Here is an 18,334-nt window from a genome sequence, read left to right as displayed (position 1 = left end):
TGTTGCATTTTGATGAGAGAAAAATATTTCAGCCCTCCTCAGTACTCGTCGGTTTCGGCACTGAGTTCCGGGACGAATTAACGGCGAGTACCGAGACACCATGATATTTATCAAGATTCTACTTAGACCCGCTGGAGCCATAGTTAAAGGGCTACAGACCCTCAACGTTTTGAGATAAAATTTAAATCTGTGGGCCAGCCCTTGAAGACCTCAAGAACACTTTCAGGCCAGGAGATCAACAAGGACACATAGACAAAATGACTCTAAGACAAAACACGACGAAAACCAGTGCAAAGTCAAGGCAAGAAACAGCAGTGATTTAAGGGCACCATCTAGCATCGGGGCAGGGAGGGTGGCTATATTCCCAGCAATGAATACCCCCATAGTGGGAGCATCCTGGGAATGGCTGGCGGTTTCCACGGTAACCAGGGCAGCCCCGGGCCTCCGCGGGCCCCAGGCAGCCGTCCGGTATCGGATGCGGGCAATTTCACCAGGAGGGAGACCTGGAGAGAAAGCGCTCTCATCCGGGAGCCTCGCGGCTAGTCCTTCCTGTAAACCCTGGCGGCCTCACCTTGTGAAACTCCGCGGAGATTATATCCCACACCAGCATAACGACACATTTTGTTTTGTTTTGTTTTCCTACTCTGCACACGGCTTTGGGACCACGTTAGCGAAAGCTTCCGCGGTGTCAGGATTATATTAATTACAGGCCTTTGCGGCTGTAACACGGGAAATCCATCCCGAGGGGATCAGGGTTCGCGGATATGGAGACCCAATTAGCTCAACTAAGCCCAAGTCGGCTGTCCCCTCGCTTGTGGCTATTAATAGCAACAGCGAAGCCCCAGACCCTGTAAAATTCCTTTTTCTGTTGAGCTCAGAGTGTTTTACGGACGTCTGCTCATGCATCTGAGGACGCGGCCTCAGACACTGCGACCAGCTCAAGGTAGAAGTTCAAGGTCAGGGCGCCGCAGCCCCGAGAGGCAGACTGACCTGAGGCCATACAACACCGTCCCATCGGGGTGAAGCCGGATCATGCGGTTTTTCACCGTCACGCCGTGCACGAACGACTTTTTGTCGTTTAGGAAATACGTGTCGGGCACCCATAGCTGGTCGGCCACGCGATTGTCGAGCGTGAGGTTGAGGGGGATCCCAGAGTAGGCGAGCCTTTTATCTCTCCAGTATTGTTGAAAATACATGGTTAAGGTGTAATCCTAGGGGGCAAAGAAAGAAAAGAAATTAGTTTGTGCTCGGTCAAATTGGCATTGAAAAAACACCACACAGGGCCCTGGCCGGAGTGGCTCAGTGGGTTGGGCGTTGTTTCATAGACTGAGGGGTCGCGGGTTCGAGACCTGGTCATGGCATACACCTGCGTGTGGTTCTGGCCCTGGTTGGAGTGCCTGCCGGAGGCAACCGATTGATGTTTCTCTCTCTCCCTCCCTTCCTTTCTCTAACATCAGTGGGCATGCTCCTGGGGGAAGAAGATATTAAAAAAAAATGCACACACAGAAATAAAGCTCCCTCCCCACCAAAAGTCATTGTAATATCAGGTTGTTGGCAGAAACCTGGACTTGAGTCCTCCCCCAAGGGATCCCCTGGGTCCCTGTCTCCTGCCACCAGGACACAGGAGCTTGACATACCAACTGTCTCTGTTGCGCATGTGTCCTTGCCTTCCACGTGGGCTGCAAATACCAGGCCGCCCCCCGCCAAACGTGCACTGCAGACACGTGACCTGTGGGAGGTCTCTACCCCTCACCCCTCACATCTTCTCATTCTTCCAGATCGCCAAGGCCACTTGTCTGTCCGCTCTCTGGGCCACGGCGCCAAAGCGAGACAGGACATGTCCCTCTGGGACGATGGGAGCCTGAGGCTGAATCTGGGTGTGGGACAGGGACACGGGTCTCCTTTCAGCTGCTGCAGGTTTGCTATGATGTCAGCATGTATCTGAGCAGGTGACCAGACTTTTATTTCCTAGGTTTTTTCCGAAGTAGTTGGTGTGATAAGAAAGTGGGGAAAAAGAAAATCAGAGGCTGAGCATGGGCATTCTGGTTTTTTAATTTTTACTCCTTTTGGAAGTGACTGTGTAAGCCTAGAATAATCAAGTCTGAAAATCTGGTAATATTCATGGGACATCTTAAAGCGAAAGACTTTAAGACTCGTGTGGAAAGATCCAAAGCGAAAATTCAAAAGTGAGTGGCTAAATTCTCCAATCAGGGGAGGAAAAATCACATGAAAACTCCTTTTTGTTTTTTAAGCTTCCGAATGTTTTTTTTAAAAATTCATTTATTGATTTGGGAGAGAGAGAGTGTGTGTGAGGGGTGGGGGGAGGGATAGAGAGAGAGAGAGAGAAACATCAATTCGTTGTTCCACCCATCCACGTACTCATTGGTTGATTCTTGTATGTGCCCCGACTGGGGATCGAACCCGCAACCTTGGAGTATCAGGATGATGCCCCAACCCACTGAGCTACCCAGCCAGGGCTTCTAAATGTCTTTTAAGAAGCAAGTATAACATTAATATTTAAGCCCGGTAAAGGTAGCACAAAGTAATTTATAACTACATTAGTGAAGGATGTTACTTAATTCCAATAGTACTTAAGAACATTGCTGCAAAAATTCTCAAAATGTTACCTTACAGAATTATTTGTGCCCATACAAATAACGCCCTTTTTTTATTACAAAACCTCTTATCACAAATCACAAGGATGTAACTCCGAAGCATAACAACAGCACACTCAAGCACGCCATAGGACATTTTAGGTGAAGTGTTCAAATTAAAATGATGAATTATTACACCCATATTATTAGCCTACCAACCACACTCAAGCAGGCCTTACTTCCGCCGGACCCTGCAGAATAAAACTGTGTATACATTTACCTTTGACTCAGTGATTCCACTTTTCAAGAAAGTTCTCCTGACACAACCATATCACAATGATAGGAAGGTACAGAAACGCCCATAAATACACTGATTGACAAAACTGTTGCCTACCCACACCATGGAGCACTATGCAGCTGTGACAAAGGACTATGATCTTCGTGATCTCGTTGGGGCGGCTTTCCATATTGTTAAGTGAAAAAAAAAGCAAAGTTCAAAAGAACACATGCATACATAGAGTTCCCTTTCGTGTAAGAAAGGAGGAATAAGAGAATTGACGTGTACCTGCGTGGCGGTTGCACGCGGGAGCTCCTGACCTCGCGCGCTTGTACACCACGTATGTCTGCGAACGCCCTCGCTCTGTGGCCTGCGAGGGGCCGAGAACCCACCCCGGACGCAGGTCTTCCAACATCCCACCGAATATCTCGGTGCTCGCCCGCCCATCGATGGCCATTCATTCCCGGTCCCAGGAGTGTTGGGAGAGGGAAACAAGCCAGTCAGAGAAAGACAAGTACCATGTGATCTCACTCATATGCGGAACCCAACGAACAGACTGAACTAACAAGCAAACTAGAGACAGACCCACAGATAGAGAGGAGGAGGGCAGCTACGGGGGAGGCTTGGGGGGCGGAGGGATGGAGCAAAAACGCAAATAGACTCACGGACCCGGACAACAGTGTGATAATGGCGTGCGGGCGTGGGAGGCAGGTGGAGGCGGAAGAGCGTATAGGTGGGAAAATACAACAGAAAGTGAATTAATAAATAAAGAAAAAGAAAAAAGAATGTTGGGATGTGACAGAGAGCATACCTGGCCGTTTCCAGGTGCTCAGAGGCAAGGTGGCTACAAAACCAATACGTTCCCCACAACTAGGAACAAAATACGTTTTCCGCTCTAAGGCTCATAAAAATCTGAAAAAGGGGGAAGCGAGACAATTCGAGTGGGCTGGCAGTCTTTAGAGGGGTTCCAGCGCATGACAAAAGACAGGGGACTTTCCCCCACTTACCTGTGCCTGTTATGACCTGCGTGACCCCAACCCCTCCCCCCGCCCCCAAGGTTCCCACAGAGCAGATGGCGCTGAAGATAGGCCTCGCTTAGCCAGACACCAGGTAGGAACACAAACAGTCACATGACAATGCCGCTCTCACTCTGTTGACAGGGAACCCTGAGCCAGCAGTGTCGTCAAAACTTAGGGGGCATGAGGGAAAAGCGACAGAGAGGCAGGGCCCCCTGGACCCCATGGCGCTGACCAGAAGGGAACAAGCTTGAACGCCAGCTCCACCGTTGACGGCCGCCAGCGAAGGCTTCTGAGCCGCGAGTCCATCCCCAAGTGTACTGCCCGCGTCTTTCATTTTGTTCCCTGCCGTCCCAGCATCTGCGCCCCCGCGGACTCTGGAAGGACCGCCCGCCCTCCCCCCAGGGCAGCTCGGTTGTGCTTTTCAATTGCAAACGGACTCATCGCCAGGTCTTACCCACAACCGGCTTCTTTACTGGGTTCTCACACTCCAGGCCAGGAAGTCACCCCGTGTCCAGGCCACCAGGCCACCAGGCACAGTCTAGGCCCCAGCGCTATCGCCCTGACCGCCTCGCCCAGCCTCGCCCGCTCCCTCCCTTGGAAACGCCGGTCAAGGTCACTGTCTCCCGCAGGCTCGGCCCCCAGGGCGTCCCTGCGTGGCGCCCGGGGCTATGGCGCATCCCCTTCTCTTGGGCTCTGCGGGTAACAGCCTATCTTTTCAGTGACAGTGTCTCCTGCTCTGTTGGCCTTGATTCAAATGATCACAGAACCTCGTCTTGTGCCCCCAGAGCCGAGGACGAGGAAGACCAGCTTGGCTGCGGTGGGGAGTCCACTGGCAGGACCGTGGCGAGCAGAGGCCCGAGTGAAGAGGAGGGGGCCCCCTGGCGGTGACGAGGGAGAACAGGAGGAACGCGGTGCCGGACCGGGAGCCCGGAGCCGCTCACAGACCTCGGGTGGCCGTAGATCCCCAAGAAGGCAATGCATTTTAACCCAGTCATGCCGCCCTGAGGTGCCAGAATGGTGGAAATGAACGCGTGGCAGTCGGTAAAGGAGGTTGGATTTGAACGCGACCCTCCAAGCCACGTCCTCCGTGAAACCGAGGGGTGTCGCCTGCTCCTTCGGTTGCTTTTAGGGGTCCTGAAGTCTCGCAGCTTCTCCCATCCCCCTTCCCACTGCTGTCCACGTGGGCTGCCATGAGAACGGAGGGACCCCGGCGGTGTGCCCTGGGAACCCCGTTGTCTCTCACAGTCTGAAAGCTCCGGTGGGGTCTTATTTTTGGACTGAGCAGCTGTCCCCGCCAGCCGCCTCACCTGTCCGGGCTTGGGGGCTTGCTGAGCTGACCTGAGTGGGTTTGGGGCGGGACGCGGCCCAGGAAACGGAGAAAGCAGGGAGGATTTCGATGCCACCTGCGGTCTCTGCCGTGGTTCCCACGGCGAAGACATCGGTGCATCAGCGGGGACACTAGCCACCGTCCTACTTCTTTGTTCTGCCTTCCTGCGCACCTGGGAGGCAGCTGATGGATGATTTAACTGCTCGGGAAGCCACGCTGCTGACTCTGGGGATGTGCAGTGGTGTGCGTGCGCGCCACGCGCGGGGACCGCCGGGGCAGTTCACACATTCTCTACTCCAGCACGTACCCAGCCTCAAGCCAGGACCATGTCATTTAAATACAAAGAGGGCATTGTTCAGATGATCATTACGATCCCCGCTCAACGAAGAAAAAACAGTTGAGAGAGCGCACGTGGTTCGCCTTCCCCGCCCTCCCCCAATGCCCGGCTAAACACGAGTAAGTGGGGAGACGGGACTTAAACCCAGCGCTGCCTCCCCCTAGGACGCGGCTCCCAAAATCGATGCTCTCGGGGATACGGAGCCAAATGGTTCTGCGCAACAGAACGAGAGGGACGTGGCTGGGACTGGCTTGCAAAGACAGGCCTGAGCGCGCCCTGGAGGGCGGCCGGCCTGGTGGGCACACAGTAGGAAGAGCCAGGCCGTCCCTTGGCGGTGGCCGAGGCAGCCATATCGGTCCGTCTACACAGAGCATGTTGGCGGAAGGAGGAGGAACCAGAGATTGGAGTGTACAGAGTAGCAGCTCTAATGGGGCTTTGGTGACAGGCTTGTGTGCAGGGGACACAGAGCCTCCTGTTCCCTGGGGGCCCCACAGGCTGAAGGGAGGATGTCCCTGTCCTCACACTGCCTGCTTTCTTCCTGCCTGGCTGGGGACCTTCGTGGCACAGAGCTCTGGGCTCATCGCTTGCCGCGACCTGATTGTAGAAGTCTGCACGTTGGCTGGGGGTAGAGATCGGCGGGCCGGGCAGCCTTGGTAAACTGCCCCTCCTGCAAATTAATTAATTGACATCCCGTGGGTGTGCAAAGCCTGACTCACTTTCCTCGTGTGAGCCGGCGGCTCAGCAGCCCTGGGCGCACTGAGAACATCAGCTTCCGCTCAGGTGCAGATCCAGCCCCGAGTGGCGGCTGGCACCAGATCTGGGGAGGCCCTAAGGAAAGGAAGGCACTGATTCCCTGTCCCCCCAGGCTCCTGAGCTGCCCGCACCCCTGTACCACCTCTGCCGCTCATGCGCCCAGCACCTGCCCTCCCCCAAGTCCTGGTGGGTTCCTGGGTCACCTCAGCCACGTGTCCGGTGGTGGACACTTAGTGCTGTTCCGCCTCGGGTCACACGCTGCCTGAGGCATGTGTGTGTGGCAGGGGGCGCCCAGGACACTGGGTGAGACCCTCCAGGTCTCTGCTTTACCTAGTCCTTCTGGGTGTGACGCAGTTGTTCGTACAAGGAAAACCTCCCGGTCCTCTGCTTTATCCTGTGACACGTTCCTGCAGCCCTGGGACATGGGACTCAGGGAGCAGACAGAGGTCAGGCAGCGAGGAGGAACACCCAAGTGTGGCCACACCCGGAATTCCCCAGTCCGCCGAGACCCAGGGGTGTGATGAATAAATGCAAGTTACTTAGTTATAGTTGGTTTGAACTTCGGTAGTTTGTCAGGGTCATTAGCTGAGCTAATATGTCTTATGTCTCCCTCTCCCTCTCTCTGTTATAAAAGGCTTACGATGAACTTCGGATCAGCATCAATGCATCCTGCCGTGAGAATTGTATTCAAATCAGAGAATCTCTGAAAAAGAATTGAGCAAACAAAATCATTTCATTAAAGGACCATGTATTGCTCTGGGCTTCTTTTTAGGGATCTAAAACCCTTTGATAATGTAATAAAATCATGCCCCCTCCCACGCTCGCTCTAAGTGTGTGTGTGTGTGAAATCAATCAGCATGAAACACCGAAGTCGCCCGAGGTGCGTGTCTCTCCACAATTCACATCGCGGTCACAAAGCGAGCGCGCAGACAGGCGGGGAATTTCTGGCAGCTTGGAAGGCACAAGCAAGGGTTTAGAATTTGCACAATGTTCTTTACTGAAAAATTACGACGCAAGGCTGTCAGGTTTTATCCCAGCTTCCAAAATTCCATTTCATGAGAAAGGCAGAAGCCAGAGTGTCACTGCGGGTAGTTAACTGGTTATTAATAAAGGAGCAAAGGGAATTAGCCGTTGAGCTGAACACGCTGGGGAGCAGGAGCCGGCTGGCTTCACCAGGACACTGCAGCTTCGCACCCCAGGAGGTCACCGCGTTGCTGCTTCCAAGGGATTAACACTCCTCCCTCCTCCTCCCATAACGGATTGTTGGGGGCGCAGGGGGCGGTGCTTGACCGTAAGGCCTGTCAGTCTAACGAGGGGGTGGGCCCATCAAGCCCACCGAAGCTGATTGATCATTTTGCAAAAGTACCCGGTCCATCCCAAACCCAAGCTAGTATGATTCCAGAGAAACAAAGACGCTCTCTGTCTCGCTTGGTGACACACACTCAGCTCTGTTTATTCGTACGCTCTCTCACCGGGGAGCACAGGACCACGCGGGTCTAGCAGCTACCAGGTCCCGCAGCATGTGCCATGGGACTGAGCTCTCCTGTGCAGCAGAAGCTCTGGACGCTGGTTTTGCTTTGGCCTCGGTAAAGACACGGTTGGATTTTTCCTATGGTGGGATGCAGGGAGATGGGACATTGGGAACCCAAGGGACAGTGTCTGTTTTCATCTTGCTACACCGCTATCTCCCGGGCATGGGTCAGTGAAATGCTTTCCTCGCGATCCCGTTGAAAGAGCCTGATTTTCAGCAGCAACGAGGTTCTGGGCGGGCCACCAGGCCAGCCCAGGGTGCTCTGGTGTGAAGCCAGTGGGCTTAGGTAGCAGCAGGGAGAAGCCCCGGGACCAGGAAAGGATTGGCTGGGACTCACAGTCCCAGGAGAAGCCCCCGTTGACATCCCTGAACGTGAGTCATTCCTCAGTACATACAAACGGCAGCAGTGACAACAAATAACAAATTAACCAAAGACACCCTCCGCCCCTCCCTCTTCAGATGTGTAATTCAAGCAGCTCAAATAAACTGCAGTAAAGAGGGAGACTGTTAACAAAGTTTCTTCCTGCTTGTGCAAATCTCCCGGCATTTACCTCATTAAAGCGGCGAGGATACGTTTCTGAAAGTGAAAATATTGCTCATTATTCTGCAATTAAGTAATTGACTAGATTTCTTCCGCCCAGGAAATGAAGGAAAAGATTACCAACGGCGAGGAAGAAAGGCAATCTCCAAACCAAAGTTAAATATTTCACTGCAGCTGGGGAAGTCACCTGCATTTTGCACCTGCTTCAGCAAGTTTATGATCCAAAGTCTCACAGGTACATTGCTCTCAGGTCAGGGAGTTGGAAAATTGTTCTGAGCAGCTTACGTAAGTCCTAAGTGCTGGAGGTTTGCTCGGCGGGCATTTCTGCAACAAAGATTAGGCTGGGGGACTCTTGGCACTTCTACGAACACAATATGTTTAGAAAACTCTAACCCTTTCCTTTGAATGGCTTCATGCATTCATCTCTCCTCCCATGGCTGACTTTGAGGTATTGGGTCCTCCTTCGTTGAACCCATACAGCAAGTGGAAAAACAAGAGCATTTCTTTGTGAATCCTTCCTCCTCTTGCTTTCAGTAACCTTGGAGTATCTACCTACCATAGGTCAAAGCCACTGCTGCGTGCTAGGAACTGCATCACTTGTACCTTTGAGTAATTCACATTCTGGTAGGGTCCACAGAAAATCGAACCAAGAAAAGAAAATTAAAGTGATCAAGAGAAGGCATATTGGCTCTTTCACGCAGTCTCCCAGCCTCGTCTTCTCTGACAAACCATCTCTCTGTTCTCTGTATCTATGAGTCCGTTTCAATTTTGTTTGTTCGTCTATTTGATTCTTTAGATTCCACATGTCAGCGAGATCATCTGGTATTTGTCTCATCTGGCTTACTTCTTTTAGTTTCATACCCTCTAGGTCCGTTCATTTGCTGTCGCAAATGTAAGCTTTTTTTCTATTTATGGCTGAGTAATATTGCATTGTATGTATGCACTACATCTTCATTATCCTCTTCTCTATTAATGGGCACTTGGGTTGTTATCTTGGCTATTGTACAATAAATAATGCTGCAACGAACATTAGGGTGCACGCTGTAATTGAAAAATAAAATGACAAGAGAAGGCGCTTTTGGAATCAGACATGTCCAAATCCCAAGTCAGCCTCCTGTTGGCGGGGCGTAGGTGGACAAACCATTTCTCTGTCCTTAGCCCATTTACTCTGTCTGGGAAGACTGCCTGCCCCGTGTGTTTGGAAGTACTTAGGGAACAAGAAAAAACTTGGAGATGTTCTAAATTAAATTACAGCTGGGGAAAGGAAGAGACAAAGGCAAGAGAAATTGACTAAGTAATAGCTGTGGGGCAGCTGACGAGAGACTGCTCGCCTTCCTGAATATATGTTAGAGCTTTGAATCAACTTCCAGGTGGCCGTCTAAGAAGTAGAGGAGGCCCTGGCCAGGCAGCTCAGTTGGCTAGAGCCCTGTCTCGATACGCCAAGGTTGCAAGTTTGATCCCTGGTCAGGGCACATGCAAGAATCAACCAATGAATGAATGTATATAAATTAGCGTAACAATAAATCATTCTGTCTGTCTCTCTTTTTCTTCTTCTCTCTCTCTCTTTCTCTAATCAATCAGTAAAAAATATTAAAGAAAAAGTAGGTGACCACCAGACACCACCGTATCCTGCCTGTGTATGTGAACTTTCAAGTCCGTTGCCCGTAACCCATCAATCAAAAGTCGTACGTATTTCTTCCTTTCAGACTGTGCACCTGTCCCAGAACTGACCCCTTTATCTGTAGCCAAAGTCAATCCTTTCAAAACAACTTACATCTTTCTTCCCCCAAAACATGATGTATAAAAAAGGCCGCCAACTCCAGGGCGCTGGACATTTGCCTTTTCTGCCTCGCTCTGCTGCTGCTGACTCAGGCCACACGCTGCGGGACCTGGTCTTTTATCTGCTTTGCACACGGCCCAATAAGCGCTTTCTTTCCGAAAAGCTTTCGGCTGTGAAGGTTTTTGTTTAACGTTAGCCCGTTGGAGGGGACACCCTGAAGAGTCAATAAGTACACGATAATGCAGAAGGAGCTCCTGTTTAAGGGACAGCTACCTACTAAGAGCAGGCAGGTGGGGGGAGGGGCGGCATCTAGGCCGTGAAAGGGGAGGAAGGTCACTGAGATTTTCTGGTCTTGCAATTACCACGCTGCTCCAAGGCTCCCAATGACTATTGTTGTTCACTCACCCAAATACTAAACGTATTCAGAGGACGCCCAGTGCCCTCTGCCTGAGATCTGGAAGGTTCGTGGTAACAGTCACAAGCTCCCCAGTCCTTTCAAGCCACCTGACCAACTGACATGGGCGACGTTGGATGGCGGACACGCAATGCAAGACACAGATCACGTATCACAGGAATGGACGTTTAAAACCTATGCGATCCTATGAACCAATGTCTGTTGTGATCGATTCAATTAGGAATGATGTTTCTATTTACAGGCTTAAAAAGATAGCACAGATATTTTTTTTGTCTGGAGCCTGCTCAGTTAGAAAAGCAAAATAATTGTACTGACCTACATTCGAAGGACCTAAAAAAATACAGTAGGAGAGGAAATTGAGAATTCCACTTAAGCCAAGGAGAACTGGCAGGATGTAGAACGATGCCCAGCACTAAATGAACCGTCCATCAGGGGCTGGTGTACAGGGAGCAGGGAGGAGGGCGCTTTGGAGGCTGCAGGTGGGCTTGCTTGCCCCCCCAAGCCCTACCTGAGAAAATTACCTAGTCCCTGAGCCTGGGCGACCTCTTCCGCAAAAGTAAAACGACCAACGCTCACTTTATAAAGGTGCTCTAGAAATTCACTGAGCTAGCAATGCAGAACACAGCGTTCGAGTCATGCTAGGCATTTGGGAGATTCTACATTCTCTTCCCTCCCCCAGAGTGGGACCAGTCACGCCTGAAAGAAGCCTGTTCTTCAGCACCAGGTGAGAAAGGGTCGTGTTTATCAGGTGGACCCCAGCTCGCTGGCTCACACCAAGTACATGCTGAACTACAAAGGAAAATGCGACCCTCGGCCTGGCCGGGTGGCTCAGTTGGTTGGAGCGTCGTCCTGTGCACCAGAAGGTTGCGGGTTCAAATCCCAGTCAGGGCACACACATAGGTTGTGGGTTCGATCCCCGGCCGGGGTGCATATTGGAGGCAGCTGATCAACCGTTTCTCTCTCACATTGATATTTCTCTCTCTTTCTCCCCCCATTCCTCCCTCTCCAAAATCAATGAGCATATTAAAAACAGAAAAAGAAAATGTGCTCTGTTATCCTGCAACGCGGGTGAAAAAAGACTGCGCCTGATACTTCAGCACGGAACTCCCCGCGCCGCGCGCAATGTATCAGATCACTAGATCTTTCACAAAACACTGTGTTCTGCTGGGAAACATTCTGAAAGTACACACGTTTGTAAAACGGCTGTGGCACTAACAGACAGAACCCAGACCTGAACACCCTGCTGTGAGGCTCCTCTGACCTCCAGGACCGGTAGGGCTTGCCTCCCGCCCACTGCTTTCGTTGAACAATGAGGAAAAGCCCCGTTTGGAGTCAGTTTACCTGTGTGTGTAAAGAACATCTGTGCCTGGGGTCCTGCCCCCCACCCCGGGGGGACCCCCTTTAACTCTAACTGGTGGCCCTGCTCTAGCCAGTTTAGAAAAGGTTCCTGATTCTCCCAAACTGGACAGCAAGGATCCCCAAGAGAAGAGCTCCCTCCTTTCTCAACCCCGACTCCAGCCTGCGTCTTTGATCCTCAAGCAGAGTCTCAGGTCGATGTACTTTCCTCAGCTTCCCATGGATGCGTCCAGCTGCCTTCTGAGCTTTCCACCCACGTGCAAACCTCATGTGTAAAACTACCGTATTTCGCTGTGTATAATGCGCGCCCACACTCGGTGCGCATTATACACAGGGTTAGGATGCCCGTGTATAACGCGCATCCTTATTTTCCCTTCAAAAATTTGGGCAAAATGTGCGCATCATACACAGCAAAATACGGCAACTCATTCTCTTCCCACCGTGTTCTGAACCACCAAAGAGTGGTTGGTATCAAACTCTTTCTTCTTGTTCATTGCACATCCAGCACACACTGAACCACTGGGTTCTGTGGACGCTATTTCCCAAGCACCTTCCATATGGAAAACTGGATTGTGAGTCGGCAGTGGGGCGAGGGTTTAGAGGTGAGCCCCTGGAATCCCCAAATGCACCCCCAGAAGGACACCTCCCAACCTAGAGGAGGAGGAGCCTGGCACCAGACCTTAGGTACATAATGCGTTATATAGAAGAACCTACTAGATGATGAGATATCTCACGGTCTATATAACAGATGTTCCAGCTCAACACAAACACTGTACAGGGGAACGTTTGGAATGTGCTTGTAAACCAGAGACTCATAGCATATTCTCCTTTTATTTTATTTTTAATCCTCATCTGAGGATATGTTTATTGATTCTAGACAGACAAGAAGGAAGAGAGAGAGAGAGGAACATCAACAGGTTGCCTCCTGTACATGCTCCAACCAGTGACTGAAGCTGCAACCATGGTATGCGCTCTGACCGGGAATCGAACCTGCAACCTTTTCATAGGCTAGGCCAACGCTCCAACCAACTGAGCCACACCAGCCAGGGCTGCTTTATTTTAAATGAGTATTTATCTGAATAATACTCACTTGAGACACCAGACTGTTCAGGAAATTTGTATACTGATAGGTTCCACCAACTGTCATTGAAGAATAGGTTTACAACAGGGAACACGACGACTCTCTAATATGTCACCCATCCAAAGGTGCTCCAAGAACTGTGAGAGATGGCCGTATTGCCCGCGCAAGCCACCTTCAGTACCTCTGGATTGGAAAGACAGTCAAACAACTTGGGGAACACGACACATGGAGAACTGTGAGTGATGTGTTAGCGTTCTGTGTGGTGTTTATCAGGCCTCTGTGCCGCTCCCTGGCCTGAGCACAGTGCCTACAGATGACCATGAGGTTAAGAATTCTACATCTTGGCCCAAGCTGGTATGGCTCAGTGGGTTGGGAGTCATCCCACAAAGCAAAAGGTCTCCGGTTCGATTCCCGGGCGGCGCACATGCCTAGGTTACGTTCGGTCTCTGGTCAGGACAAAAGACCACCAATCAATGTTTCTCTCTCCTATCGATGTTTCTCTCCCTCCCTTCCCCTCTCTCTAAATATAAGTAAAACAAATATTTTTAAAAACTATAACTCTACATCCTTAACTAGTGATGCTTGGCTCTTGGATTGCATGGTTTATACAGCCTGCATTATTAGATTTGCTCAGCTGAGTACCACTTTAAATCACTTCTCTCTGAATGCCTTCAAGAGAGCCGACAAGGCAAAAAGGAAAAAAAAGGGCATTTATTTATCATAAAAGAAAGGGCAACTATTTCCATTTTAAACCAAGAGCCCCTCCTATACGCTTATACATTAAGAATTCCGAAGGCCTTTGATTTTATATGTGTGCTTCTGTATCGGGGTTTAACAACAGATTTCCTCTTCTCAAAGACAAATCACGTGGATTAGTGCTGCCGCACGGTTTAAAGTACTTTCCGTTTCCAAGAAGATGTGCTATTTTTGGACAGCAGCGCCATTCATTTCTGAGATCAGGTCTATTTCTGGCTTCTCCCCAGAAATGGTTAGGTGGTGGCTATTATACAAATCACAATAGTGACAACGCTACACATCATAGGACTGCAAAATATGGGCTTGCTGGGGTTTTTTTTCTGAACTGTTATTAATTTCAGCGGCAGCATTCGGGGGGACCTCTTTGCAAGGAGGTGCACGAAGCGGTGCTGCATTCTGGGATATTGTAATCAAAGCCCAGGCTTCCAGAAAGAAGCCGTGGTGCAGAGGTGCACATACTCTACCAAGCGCAGTGCCCGAGGAGAGAGAAGCACAGTGCCGACCTTCAGAGGGCAAAGGAACTATGGTTCATTCCTGCTTTTGAACAAAGAACTCTCTCCGTTCATTTTGCGCCGGGCCCCGTGAATGAGGTAGCTGGCCTTAGCTATGTGCAGTAAGCGGTCCTTTGTCTCTGACCCATGAGACTCGTGTCTTCTTCCGGCATCCGCAAAACTAGGGGGGAAAATCCCAGACCTATCACTGTCTTTTTGTTATTTTTTAAAAGATTTACTTATTTATTTTTAGAGAGGGGGAAGGGAGGGAGAAAGAGAGGGAGAAAAGCATCGATGTGAGAGAGATACTTTGGTTGGTTGCCTCTCGCATGGTGCCCTGACCGGACGCTGAACCCGCAGCCCAGGCGTGTGCTCTGACTGGGAATTGAACATGCGACCTTTTGTTTTGTGGGATGACGCCCAACCCACTGAGCCACACCGGTCAGGATGACCCATCACTCTTCTTGACACACTGTCTTGCTTTTCCTCCGATCCACTGGCCCATCTTCTTTGCTGTTCCCTCAGCTCGTTTTTTCTTCCTCATGGTAGAACATCCCAGAGCTCCTCATTCTATGCCAGGTCTACTCTCTTACTCAACCAAATCTTTGTCTCTTTTTGCCTCTACCTACACTCATTTCCTTGGGGACCTCGTCTAGCTTCCCGGCTTTACAGTCCATCTTTCAGGGGTATCCAACCTTTTGGCGTCTCTGGGCCACACTGGGAGAGGGAGAGTTGTCTCGGGCCACACATAAAATACATAAACATGAATGCAAACAAACAAACAAAAAATCTCATAATCGCTTAAGCTGGGCTGCATCCACAGCCACCCCGGGCCTCACGTGGCCCGCACGCCGCGGGTTGGACACCCCGATCTCTTTGCTTAGAATTCTCACATGTTATCTCCCACCCAGTTTATAAAAATCAAACTCCAAAATCAGCTCAACCTGCCCAAATTCAACCGCTTACCCTGCAAACATGCCCATTCCTAGCCTCCCTGATTCACTGGACGGTCTTCCATCCTTAGTCACTGACGTCAGAATCTCCCACAACCCTACGCTCGCCTCTTCTCCCACAGTCTACGTCCGCCCACGTGAAACGCTGTTGACTCTGCCTTAAAAAGAGACTGGCACTCGGCCCCTCGTCGTCACTGCTGTGGCTGCCACCTTGGTCACACAGCACGCGGGCGTCTCTCCCTCTGAGCTGCAGCAGCCTCCTCACTGGACCCTTCTGGCCCCAGGGAGACATTAGCTCCTATTCACAACCACACAGTAGTGGCTCCTCAGTTCCCTAAAGATAAAGCCCCGGCGGCTCTGGCCCATTTACCGCTTCTCTGACCTCGTCTGCTGCTATCACGCCCTTTGCTGCCTCCTCCGCAGCAACGACACCCTCTTCTGTTTTTCCTCAAACGACACAGACGTGCTTTTCCGCCTTCGGCTCTTTGCGTCAGCTGCTCCTTCAGATTAGAACTCTCTTTCCCTAAATAACCTCCTGGCTGACTTCCTCACCTTACTCACATCTTTATTCAAATTCACCTCTTCCAGAAGGCTTTCTGACAATAGCAACCTCCCTTCTCCCCCTGTACCCTTCTACCTTGTCAACCCTGATCATATTTTAGATGACATGCTGACTTCCCGTGTTTATTTATTACGTTTGTTTCCTTTCCCCGCTAGGCTGAGCTGCACAGGAACTTCCGTCTGTTGTCGCTGATGTTCCCGTGTCCGACACACAGAGAAGCGTAAGCGTCAGGAACGTTTGCTGAACAAGCGAGCAGAAGCTCCGTGCAGCCTGGTTGGCCTGCATGTCCCTTCACAAAAGTCCTGTGTGTACTTTCACCTGTTGTTATGGATCCATCGACAGCCTTGCGTGACACGTCAAGTGACAGTTTCTATGCATAGAGTCAGTCCCCAAATGCAGATCACAGCAGGCGTGAGATACAAATTCTCGGCAGATGTGAGAGAGAAACATCAGCCAGTTGCCTTCCGCACGCACCTTGAGCAGGGATCGAACCCGCGACCTTCCGGTGTACGAGACAACGCTCCAACCAACTGAGCCACCGGGCCAGGGCCCAGCCATGGTAATTTTTAAAAGCTCCGTTAGCCATTCTGATTTTTCCTGTGTAATTAGTCTTGACACCACAGGTTCATACTTTGATCACGATCTTGACTTAAAATTAGACCGAACATTCTAACTTCATTAAAATCAGGAACTCTATTTCCTAACGTCAGCAGGCTACATTTAGAAAGCTGGCACGTGTGGACCGAACCACAGGCATATGGACAGCTCCACCCTGCGCTTCTCGGAAAGGAAGTCTATGTGCTCGGCGCTTTGCAAGAACACAACCTTCCCACTGGCTTCTGAGTTCCTAGCATGTGCCAATACATTCTTGCTGCAAACCGCTCCAAGCTGTCTCTGCAAACCATCAGCTCCACGTGCACAGCTCGTATGATGGTGCCAAGACAGGGGTCTCTAGAACCACAGGTGTCAGAGGGGGCTGCGGCCCAGGTGTCTGAGGACTGCCTCTGAGCAGCAAGATGTCCCACCCCGGTCCCGATCCTGATGCTATAAATATCTGTGACCATGCACCCAACATGCACTGCTCCCTCAAACACCACACTGATGGGCTGTTGAGTAAATTAAGAAATGAGTATTTCAGCCCTGGCTGGTGAGGTTCAGTGGATTGAGTGCTGGCCTGCAAACCAAAGGGTCGCGGGTTCGATGCCCAGCCAGGGCTCATGCCTGGGTTGTGGGCCAGGTCTCCAGTAGGGGGCGCTCAAGAGGAAACCACACATCAATGTTTCCCTCCCTTTCCCTCTCGTTGAAAGTAAATAAAATCTTCAAAATACTCCTTTAAAAGTGTCTTTAAAAAAGAGATGAATATTTCAGGATACTTATTCAGCACACATTAACTTTGCTTGCTACTTATTTCCTAAAGAATCTCTTCAAATCCCACAGCATATTCATATAGTGGTGCGTTCATATCGTGTATTTATATAGAAATCCAGCATTCTCATGATAATCATTCTCCTATGTTTCAGTTCCTTCAAGTTGTTGGGTGATGGCTACGCTTGTTGTAATTCACCTAATATCTGCCTCTGGTAAATCTAAACAGATGTTTCTGGTTATTCCTTTTCAGTGCATCGTACGTGGAAGATTTAGAATTCACAAAGGAGAAACGTCTATATTGCCCACAGGACTCGTGACTGGGTGGTTTTGATTATTAAAGTGTCCCTGTTTTGCTTTGGAAGCTGGTACGTAAGAGCATATATGCATGACCCATAGATGCAGATAATACTGCGCTGATGGCCGCGGCGGGAGAGGGGGGGGGGGGTGGGTGGGCAGAGAGGAAGCAGGAAACCGGTAGGAGTGGGTGGGGACATCTGCAATAGTGTCAACAACGAAAATAAATAAGACCGAATAACTACTCAGTTATTCTAAAGGGCGGACACGGTCCCGCTAAACTTCAACACAGAATCTGACCCTATTCATATTCAGAGGAGTCCCAAAGAGTTTTCACTACAGCTGTGGACCAGCCACTGAAAACAAACTTTCCAGGAGCAACCGGATGTTGATTCGAAGGAACAGAAGAGCCTCAGTTCATCAGGGCGCTGGGTAGCAAAGCGACGCTCGAGAACACTGCACGTTTCCTTGATCTTGTGAGAAGTGGTAGATCCTGAAGTACGAGCCTGCCGTACGTGAGGGCAGCTACTTTAGAGTGTGGACAATAATTCTAAGGTTCCTCTCTGCTTTCCGTTTGTTCGCAGGCTTTCTCAGGAGCCACTCGGCTAGGACCTAGGACGCAGCCGCTGTGCCCTGATCGCGCGGCTTATAGATACATCTTTTTTTTTTTTTTCCTTCCCATGAGTTGCTAGCCTTGGGGGTAACAGATCCAAGGTTGTCAATTCATTAGCTGCTGTGTTAATCAGAATTAGAGCTTATAATTTATGGCTGGCAGTATAATTAGCAGCTGGTAATTTAATCAGTCATGATTCACTTGCTTTATGTGCACCTTTGAAACCGTTGTCACGTAAAATGTATAGGATGTGATGTCACGAGAGCTACGATGCTCGCGGCTGCTG

General features: G+C 50.4%; 1 protein-coding gene across 2 annotated transcripts in view; it reads right to left on the bottom strand.

Moving 5' to 3' along the window:
• Positions 1 to 18,334, bottom strand: part of GABRB3 (gamma-aminobutyric acid type A receptor subunit beta3) — a 156,780-nt gene that overhangs the window by 34,799 nt on the left and 103,647 nt on the right. For both annotated transcript variants that reach the window (XR_008528126.1, XM_054561983.1), the window contains exon 4: positions 991 to 1,211. Coding sequence is in view for 1 of the 2 variants with exons in the window: in XM_054561983.1 (XP_054417958.1) it covers positions 991 to 1,211 (221 nt within the window). In the remaining variant the exon portion in view is untranslated. The remainder of the gene's footprint in view (positions 1 to 990; positions 1,212 to 18,334) is intronic.

This window comes from Pteronotus mesoamericanus, unplaced genomic scaffold (assembly GCF_021234165.1).
Source record: "Pteronotus mesoamericanus isolate MK-2021 breed Mesoamerican mustached bat unplaced genomic scaffold, CSHL_Meso_final scaffold_582, whole genome shotgun sequence".
Classification (NCBI taxonomy): Eukaryota; Metazoa; Chordata; class Mammalia; order Chiroptera; family Mormoopidae; genus Pteronotus; species Pteronotus mesoamericanus.
Note: the sequence above shows the minus strand (reverse complement) of the source record. Positions and strands in the feature narration are given on the sequence as shown.